At 39.1% G+C, this 10,146-nt stretch overlaps 1 protein-coding gene across 1 annotated transcript; it reads left to right on the forward strand.

The window, feature by feature from the left end:
* Nucleotides 1–7,569: 7,569 nt before the first annotated feature.
* On the forward strand, nt 7,570–9,609 carry LOC100350192 (RNA-binding motif protein, X chromosome-like). Its single transcript, XM_070053336.1, has one exon. The coding sequence runs from the start codon at nt 7,695–7,697 to the stop codon at nt 8,871–8,873; it is 1,179 nt and encodes a 392-aa protein (XP_069909437.1). The 5' UTR covers nt 7,570–7,694; the 3' UTR covers nt 8,874–9,609.
* The last annotated feature ends 537 nt before the right edge of the window (nt 9,610–10,146 follow it).

The raw sequence follows: 10,146 nt of genomic DNA on the forward strand, positions 1-10,146 counted from the left end.
ATGTACCTTGCATTGGACACTCTTAATGATGTTTGTTTATATCTTAGGAAGTGAATTAGGCAACATGTATAAAATTGGAATAAGACAAAAGCCCTACTACTGATAAGCTTAAAGTCTGTTTATTAGGAGACTGAAAAATAATTAGACAGGGGCTGGAGTTGTGTAACTGGGACAGCTGCCACCTGCCACATTGGCATCTCATATGGATGCCAGTTTGTGTCTTGCCTGCTCTACTTCCAATCCAACTCCCTGCTAATGATCTGGGAAAAGCAGCAGAAAATGGCCCAAGTGCTTGAGTCCCTGCCACCCATGTAGGAGACTCTGAAGAAGCTCGAGGCTCCTGGCTCTGCCCAGGCCTTTGCAATCATTTGGGGAGTGAACCAGCAGATGGAAGATTTCTCTGTTTTTCCCTCTCTCTCTATCTGTATCCTTGACTTTCAAATAAATAAACCCTTTAAAAATGTGTTTGAGGCCGGCGCCGTGGCTCAATAGGCTAATCCTCCACCTTGCGGCGCCGGCACACCGGGTTCTAGTCCCGGTTGGGGCGCCGGATTCTGTCCCGGTTGCCCCTCTTCCAGGCCAGCTCTCTGCTATGGCCCGGGAGTGCAGTGGAGGATGGCCCAGGTGCTTGGGCCCTGCACCCCATGGGAGACCAGGAAAAGCACCTGGATCCTGGCTCCTGCCATCGGATCAGCGCGGTGCGCCGGCTGCAGTGGCGGCTATTGGAGGGTGAACCAACGGCAAAGGAAGACCTTTCTCTCTGTCTCTCTCTCTCACTGTCCACTCTGCCTGTCAAAAAAAAAAAAAAAAAGTGTTTGAACAATAATTGGACAATTTCACTAAATATATCATGATAGAGATGAGTATTTCACGTAACCCACTCTGTAAAGATCAAAGTGGTTAGGAGAAGACTTAACCAAGAAAGTGTCAATTATGCCGAGACTTTTCAAGGACTGAAGCTGAATATCAAAGAAAAAGTGTACCAGACTGGACCAAGAAAGAAGGAGTGAAAAAGTCCATTGGGAGGAATGCATCATCGCACGATCCCTCATTCTTTTTAATTATAATTTTAAATATTCCAGACTTAGTAATGTTAAATTAATGTCACCAACCATAATTAATTTTATAAATAGGTCTTAACTAGCATCCTTTTTCAATTAGGAAGCCTTGGATCTATAAGAAGATTAAATTATACCATGCCTGATATTGGAGCCTTAGAAATGAACTAGTACATAGCAGCCTTGATAGGACAGACTAGAAGAACTAGAAAATAAAAATACATTGATTATTATTTCCTCAGTTCATCGGCCATCAGACACTTTTATAAAAAAAAAAACAATTACAAAATAAAATTTAATAAAGCATTTTCTTTTACACAGCCCTCTCTAAAACTTTATTTATTCATTCACACCTATACATTTAACAAATACTTACCAACATACCTTATGCTGTTATAAGCATTGCAGGTTTTTCATTGATTAAATAAGATAAACAAATTTGGAAGTAAAGGGCCAGATATAGTGTTACAGGATGAGAGTAAGGGGTATGAAGTCAGAAAGACAAAGGGAAGCACAGTTTACTTGGAATCTTATACCTCTTTGAAAGATTGTCAGCTTCTAGCCTGAGTGAGAACTTACTAGAACTTACTAAAAATAATAAGAGGTTGAACAGGAAAATTAGATTCTTCCGGGTCTCCCAAGTAGGTTCAGGGGCCATCTTCCACTGCTTTCCCCGGCACTTTAGCAGGGAACTTGATCAGAAGTGGAGCAGCCAAGACTCGAACCGACATCCATGTGGGATGCTGGCACTACAGACAGAGGCTTAACCTTCTATGCCACGGTGCTGGTCCCACATGAAGTATCTAAAAAAGGTCATGTAGCAATTGAGGTTTTAGTGGTACAGCAGGTCAAGCCACCACCTGTGATGCCAACATCCCATATCAGCACATAGAAGAGTCCCAGCTGCTCCACTTCTGATCCACCTTCCTGCTAATGCACCTGGGAAAGCAATGGGAGATGACTCAAGTGTTTGGGCTCCTGCCACACACATGGGTGACCTGAATGGACTTCCTGGCTCCTGGCTACTGGCTGTGGCCTCGTCCAGCTCTGGCCACTGTGGCCATTTGGGGAGTGAACCAGTGGATGAAAGATTCTCTCTCTCTTTCTCTCCAGCTCTCTTTCTCTCCCTCCATCCCTCCCTCCTTCCCCCATCTCTGTCTCTCCCTCTCTTTCTGTAACTGCCTTTCAAATAACTATAAATGAATCTTTTTTCAAAAAAGTCAGGCAAAATGTGTATATGAAAGAATTATTGTATAGATTTTAAAAATTTTTGCACCAAAATAAACAGCTTTTAATTCTATTTTCCATGAATTTTTGAAATACTCTCCTATGTGAATATATAAATAATGTTTGTGGACTTGTGTATAGATTTTTATACATATATTTAAAATATTATTATATTAAGTATATACTCAAGTATTATGTCAGAATATCTGTATTAATAGAGGCTTGAGAGGGATGACTTCAATTATTAAGGATAGAAAAAAATGAATTGAAATGAGCATTAAGCCTAGGGATGCTGCAACATTTAGAAGCCAGGAATGGGGTGAGCATTTGATGCTGTGCTTAAGATGCTGCCTGGAATGATGCCTGCACCCCACATTCGAGTGCCTGAGTTTGAGTCCTGGCTGTGCTCTCCATTCCAACTTCCTGCTAATGTGCACCATAGGAGGCAGCAGGTGATGGCTCAAATGTGGGAGATCCAGATTGCTTTCCTGGCTCCTGGCTTTGGCCTGGCTCAGCCCCAATTATCTTAAGCATTTGCAGATTGACCAACCATATGGAAGACCTCTATCAGTCTATTTCACTCTCTTTCTTTAAAATAAATAAAAATTTAAAAAGAAAAAGCCTATGCTTGTGTTTCATGGTTTAAGAAAAAAATAAGATGCTGCTTTTGATTCCTGTATCCCATACCAAAGTGCCTATATTTGAGGACCAGCTCCACTCCCAAATTCAGGATTCTGCTTTGCACACTCAGACAGCAGCAGGTAATGGCTTAACTAGATATGTCCCTGCCACACATCTTAGATTGTGTTCCTATTTCAGCCCCAGCCTGGGATACTTACAGATATTTAGATAATTGAAAAGTGAGCCAAGATATGGGAGTGCCTTCTCTCTTTGTGTCATAAGTAAACAAACATGCATGTTTTTTATAAGAAGGAGGTATTGATCAATTTTGTCAGATGCTAATGAGAAGTCAAAGTAAGGTGATGACTAAGAATTTTCCTTGGGATTTGGCAACATGGAATTCATGTTGAAGCTGAATAAAAACAGTTTCAGTCAAGTACTGGTGTTGAAAATTGATTTGGAATGGATGCAAGTAAGATTAGGAGAATCAAATTGGGAACAGCACATAGTGACATCTTTTTTTCAAGTAATTTTATTGTAAAAGAAATGATTGATAAGGAAAGGTTGTAAAGAGAATCAGCCAGAGAAGAAAGTACAGTAAAAAAATGAGACTTTTAGAAATGGAAGCATCAAAAGCATGTTTATTTATTGTGGGAACTGTTCAATATCAAGGGAAATATATGTAGTGCAAGAAAGAGAACAGAAAATTGCTGCAGTCATGTCTTAGAGTAGTGGGAGAGGAATAGAGTCTTCTACACAACAAGCAGAGGGCTACCCTTCCCTAGGATTATGTTAACCAAGGTTCAAGTAAAGTAGCACAGTTAAGTTAATATCTGTCAAGAAGGAGTCAGGAACTTATCTTCTACTTGTTTGCTTGGTAAAGTAGAAATCATGGTCAACAATTTAGGGTAAGAATGGGGAAAGAGGGACAGGCATTGCTATTCAGGGGTTAAGTCACTGCTGAGGACCTTCATGTGGCATATTAGAGTTATTCCTTCAGTTACCAGCTACTTTGTTTCTGATCCAGCTTCTTGCTAATGTAATCCTGAGGGCAGCAGGTGACAGCTCAGGTGGTTGAGTTCCTGTCAACCACATGGGAGGTCCAGGTTCCGGGCTTTGGCCTGACCCAGCTCTAGCTGTTGTGGGTATCTGGGGAGTGAGTAAGCAACTGGGAGATCTCTCCACCTGCCCTGTCTCCCCCCGACCACCACCACCACTTCTCCACTCCACCTTTCAAATAATTAAAAATAAAGGAACTAAAAAAGAATGGGGAAGGACCAGTCTTGTGGTATAGCTGATTAAGCCCTCGCCTGCAGGATCAGCATCCCATATGGGTGCTGGTTTGGGTCTCGGTTGCTCCACTTCTAATCTACCTTCATGCTAATGTACCTTGAAAAACAGCAGAGGATGGCCCAAGTGTTGGACCCCTGCTCCCACTATGGAGATCCTGACAAAGGTCCTGGCTTCTGTCTTTGGACTAGTCCAGCCTGTATGTTGTGGCCATTTCGGGAGTGAACCAACAGATGGAAGACCCATCTCTGTCTCTTTCCTTCTCTCCCTCTCTTTCTCTCTCTCTCTCTCTTTAACTATGCCTTTCAAATAAATAAAATAAATCTTTAAAAAAAGAATAGGGAAAGAAATGTTAGAGATTTGGAAAGAGGCATTGTAAAATGGTGTTGTAAAATGATTGTCTAAGTCTTACAATGAATTAGAAAAATGATAGCATGATTGCTAGACAACATAAAGGAGCTGTTGAGATGAGTGAGCCTAAATTAAAGATGAGAACAATATTATTTAATTTTTATCAAACTTCATTCAATTGCAAATAGGCAAATGCAGATTATATTGAGGGTTTAACTGAACAGAAGTTGTGCTTTGAAGGGGGTCACTGTGGCACAGTAGATTAAACCTATGTTTGTATCCAATATCTGAGTGCCTGGGATTGAATACAGTCTCTGCTTGTTATCTGGCTTCTTGTTTATGTTCCTTCCTAGGCAGCAAATACTGCCCCAACTGCTTGGGTTCCTGACATCCACATAGGAGGACCAGATGGGGTTCCAGCTCCTAGCTGTGACCTGGCCCAGTCCTGGGAGTTGCAGACATTTGGGGAGTGAACCAACAGATGGAAGGTTAGCTCTAATTTTTTTTTCTCTCTCTCTCTCTCTACTTTTCAAATGAATGAATGAATGAGTGAGTGAATGAATGAATGAATAAGCCTTTTCAAAAACTTGTGCTTTACCTCACTGAGAATAATGACAAGGGCAAAGCAAAATTGTGGATGATCTTTGCAAAGAAGAGGTCACTACTGAGAGGAAGTCCTTAAAAAATCACCGCAAATTAAAACCAAGATTTGAAGTGTTTTGGATTTCACCAATTGCTAAATTTGATGGTTTTCCTTGACAGCACAGGAAGAAAAAAACACTAAATTTGGTGTTAACTTTTTCGTTTTGTGGTTCTAGAAAGCTTGCTATTATTCTCTGCTGGTCTTTAAACTATATCATTTGAAAATCAGAGTCCTCCATTATCAATAGAAGTATTATGATAAACGCTGCTCCAGAATATCAGAAAGTTAAAAAAAAATCTTAAAATCAAGCAACCAGTAATGTTAAATTATCCCTGAGTGCACATTATTTAGTTGCTCATTAACTTAATTGTTTTCCAGTAAAAGTGAAATGTGCAGTATGCAAATTAAATAATATTACATGTCAGAGTTTGAAAGAAATATTCACTTAACATTGGAAGAGGATTTGTTTCCCCAAGAAATCTTGTTCATTTATTTTGTGAGAATTTTTGTTTGTCGCTATTTGTTCAAAACATAATACAATTGTGAGACCCAGTGCCTGCTGGCAAAGTTGGAATAGCTGTCAGCAGGAAATGGCAAACTAATAATAAGTGCTGGTAAAATATTTATATTATAGTTTACTGGGAAACTGAATGTAGTTTTGTATTTCATTAGTGCTTGAGGCAGTACATAGTAACATATTTGTGCTCCAAACAAGTGGATAGAATTCTAAATACTATAGTAACTTATCTTTCAGCTATCTGCTAGGGAAAAAAGAATTAATAATAATAAAGCCTTTTATGAGTTGAAACTTAAGAAATTTTAAATGAAATCCATAGAGCTGTAATTAGCAGCATCTCACATTCAGTGTTATTGGACACTAGGCTGCTGGATCAACCACTTCTGTATGTGGCCTAGTAATTTAGCTCTGGTTCATAATTTTCAATAACAGAGCTATTCAAGAGGGAGGGGTGGTCTTAAACCACCAGAGGACTCAGAAGTATGATGATGTTCAAGTACAACACTGTGTTTATGTACTCCGCAAAGTGTATCAAAGCTCAGATCCAGAGAAATAAAAGAAAAGTCAAACAAAACAAGCATTAGACTGCGTAAAATAAGGTATGGACAAGGCAAACAGGTGAGGCATTGTCTAGGTGGCTAAGGTAGATCAATATCTATTCTTGCAAGCCAGGAATCCTGCCTGCTTTCCCCTGGCGCTCTGCAGATCATCTTACGGCTTGCAGACAGACTGTCGCCGAACCCCAACTGACAGACAACCCATTTCACCTCTGTAAAAATCATACCCATCTTCTTTCTTTGTGATTCACTGAGGGGAGAAAAAAAAATAACTGCCAACATAAAATAATACCAGATTGCTTTTACCACACTTTAACATCCTTTTTCATTAACTCGATCAAAAAAGGCTCATTCCTAATTTTTCTTTCATACATAATTGTAATTTAGTTAACAAAATGCAAGTTTATTATGAACTGAATAATATGTTTGTGTGTATTTGTATGCTTAGGAGTTTATGAAGAAGTAATCAAGTTTATCCAAATAGGAAATCTAAAATGTCTGACACATAATGATCACTCAAAAAATGTTAGCCAAAATAAATATTCCAATCGTAATAACTTTCAAAATCCAACAGAAGGATGCACAGAGAATCAAGCAGAGACTGAAGGAATAGGTACTTATATACACCTTGTGATTCATAGAATAGAGAGGCAATATTTCAGCAGTGTCAAGAACGTGTTTAACAATCTCATGATATATGAACAAACAGCAAAACTCTGCTTATTTTGGAGGATATAATGCCATCAGTTTGTTTTGTTCTGATAAGCTACGAGTATTTTTTTACTTCACATAAATAATTTTTGTTGTTATATTTTTCACTTTGTAAGTTAAACTAAAAACTTATGAGAATAAAAGCAATGGTAATTGCTTTAACAACAAAAACTTCATTTAAAGAAGAAATTATAAATAAATGTCACTTAATGGAATTAAAAATGATAAAAAATGTGCATGGTCCTCCTAATTTTGGTTTAGCAATTAGGAGATATTTGATCTGTTTTTTGAATCTAGTATTTAATGAGACAACGTTTATGTGTACATAATAACATACAGATTCCAATTTATTCAGATTTTCATATAAAAATCCACCCTGCTATTGTTTTCATCCTCTGAGTTGACTAGTAAAAGCAATGGGAATTTTAATAAAATATTACATATACTAAAAACTAACAATGAGAACTTTATGTAATGGTTGTACAAATGTTACCTTAATTTTGAACATGGAAAAGATCATATTTTATAGACTGGCACATATTAAACTGGTGCAAATAACAACTTTGACTAATAAGAATGTCTTTTCATGCTCGTTGCGCAGTAGTGCAGTCAGCTTCCCGGTTGTGGGCTCGTGTTGAGCTGCTGGGAATTCCTTGCCGGCGAGCTCGAAGGAGCTTACGACCGTCGTCACCCCTGCGATTCACTGGGGTAAAAAAAAAATGGTTGAAGCAGATCGCCCAGGAAAGCTCTTCATTGGTGGGCTTAATACAGAAACAAATGAGAAAGCCCTTGAAGCAGTATTTGGCAAATATGGACGAATAGTGGAGGTACTCTTGACGAAAGACCGTGAAACCAACAAATCAAGAGGTTTTGCTTTTGTCACCTTTGAAAGCCCAGCAGATGCTAAGGATGCTGCCAGAGACATGAATGGAAAGTCCTTGGATGGGAAAGCCATCAAGGTGGAACAGGCTACCAAGCCATCATTTGAAAGTGGTAGGCGTGGACCACCTCCACCTCCACGAAGCAGAGGCCCACTAAGAGGTCTTCGGGGAGGAAGAGGAGGAAGTGGAGGAACTCGAGGACCTCCCTCACGTGGAGGGCACATGGATGATGGTGGCTATTCCATGAATTTTAACGTGAGTTCTTCCAGGGGACCGCTTCCAGTAAAAAGAGGACCACCACCACGAAGTGGGGGTCCTCCTCCTAAAAGATCAGCCCCTTCAGGACCAGTTCGCAGCAGCAGTGGAATGGGAGGAAGAGCCCCTGTATCACGTGGAAGAGACAGTTACGGAGGCCCACCTCGGAGGGAGCCCCTGCCCTCTCGCAGAGGTGTTTATTTGTCCCCAAGAGATGATGGATACTCTACTAAAGACAGCTATTCAAGCAGAGATTACCCGAGTTCTCGTGATACAAGAGATTATGCACCACCACCAAGAGACTATACCTACCGTGATTATGATCATTCCAGTTCACGTGATGACTATCCATCAAGAGGCTATAGTGATAGAGATGGATATGGTCGTGATCGGGACTATTCAGATCATCCAAGTGGAGGTTCCTACCGAGATTCCTATGAGAGTTATGGTAACTCACGTAGTGCTCCACCTACACGAGGGCCCCCGCCATCTTATGGTGGAAGCAGTCGCTATGATGATTACAGCAGCTCACGTGACACATATGGTGGAAGTCGAGACAGTTACTCAAGCAGCCGAAGTGATCTCTACTCAAGTGGTCGCGATCGGGTTGGCAGACAAGAAAGAGGGCTTCCTCCTTCTATGGAAAGGGGGTACCCTCCTCCTCCACGTGATTCCTACAGCAGTTCAAGCCGCGGAGCACCAAGAGGTGGTGGCCGTGGAGGAAACCGATCTGATAGAGGGGGAGGCAGAAGCAGATACTAGAAACAGACAAAACTTTGGACCAAAATCCCTGTTCAAAGAAACAAACAAAGTGGAAACTATTCTGTCATAACTACCCAAGGACTACTAAAAGGAAAAATTGTGTTACTTTTTTTTTAAGTTTCCTGTTAAGTTCCCCCTCCATAATTTTTATGTTCTTGTGAGGAAAAAAGTAAACCATGTTTAATTTTATTTGATTTTATGACATTGCTTTCAACAAGCAAATGTTAAATATGTAAGACTTGACTTGTTGTATTAGTGTTGTAATTTTCCAAGTAAAAGTTTCCCTGAAAGGCCACAACCTATCTGATTTTTTTTTTTCCCAGTAAATGAGGCAAGCAATTCTAAGACCTTCCACAAACATCTAGCCACCTAGTTATCCATTGATGTCCATTGAGAAATGACTCATTCTACCCATACCAACAAGCTAGCTATTAGAGGGTGGTCGGGGTATGCTACTCTTAGGATTTCAGGATTTCTTCAAACTGAAATCTCAAATGTTCTCAGTATGAAAAACCTGAGATCAGATGCCTATGTAAAGAAAGTGCTATTCACCCAGTAAACCCAAAGAAAGCAAATGGATAATGCTGGCCATATTTTGCCTTTCTGACATTTCCTTGGGAATCTGCAAGAACCTCCCCTTTCCCCTCCCCCAATAAGACCATTTAAGTGTGTGTTAAACAACTACAGAATACTAAATAAAAAGTTTGGCCAAAAAAAAAAAAAAAAAAAAAAAGAATGTCTTTTCATCACTATATAGTTTTCTGTTTATTTCTTTATGATAGAGGAAATGCAATTTACTCTTTAGATTGAGATGTTTGATATAAATCCTTATGCTATCTTCTGAACTAGTATTTCTGGAACATTACATTATTACAAACAGTGGATTTAATTAAACAACTACTTTACTCCTAAGTGAACAAAAGAATATGATTATATTAATTTAATGCCAAGCCATGTGATTAAATTTAAAGAAAATGTTTTCAACTTGACAAGAAAGTATGATTATACTAATTAAAATCAAGACATGTGATCTGAATATAAACAACATATTTTAAGTTCCTGTTTTCAGGATATCAAAAATATTTTTCTTTTTAGAAACTGAAGCTAACATGACTTACAAAATTTTAGTTCACATTAAAACTTCTTGTTCAACCTTCTAATCTACATATAAAGCTAAATTTAACGTCAATTAACAGCTTAAACGTTTACTAAAAAGCTTTTTTAAATATAAATAGTTGTGATTTTCCAAGGAATTTATTTTACTTTCATGTGT

The sequence above is a fragment of the Oryctolagus cuniculus genome, chromosome 12, assembly GCF_964237555.1.
Source record: "Oryctolagus cuniculus chromosome 12, mOryCun1.1, whole genome shotgun sequence".
NCBI classification, from domain to species: domain Eukaryota; kingdom Metazoa; phylum Chordata; class Mammalia; order Lagomorpha; family Leporidae; genus Oryctolagus; species Oryctolagus cuniculus.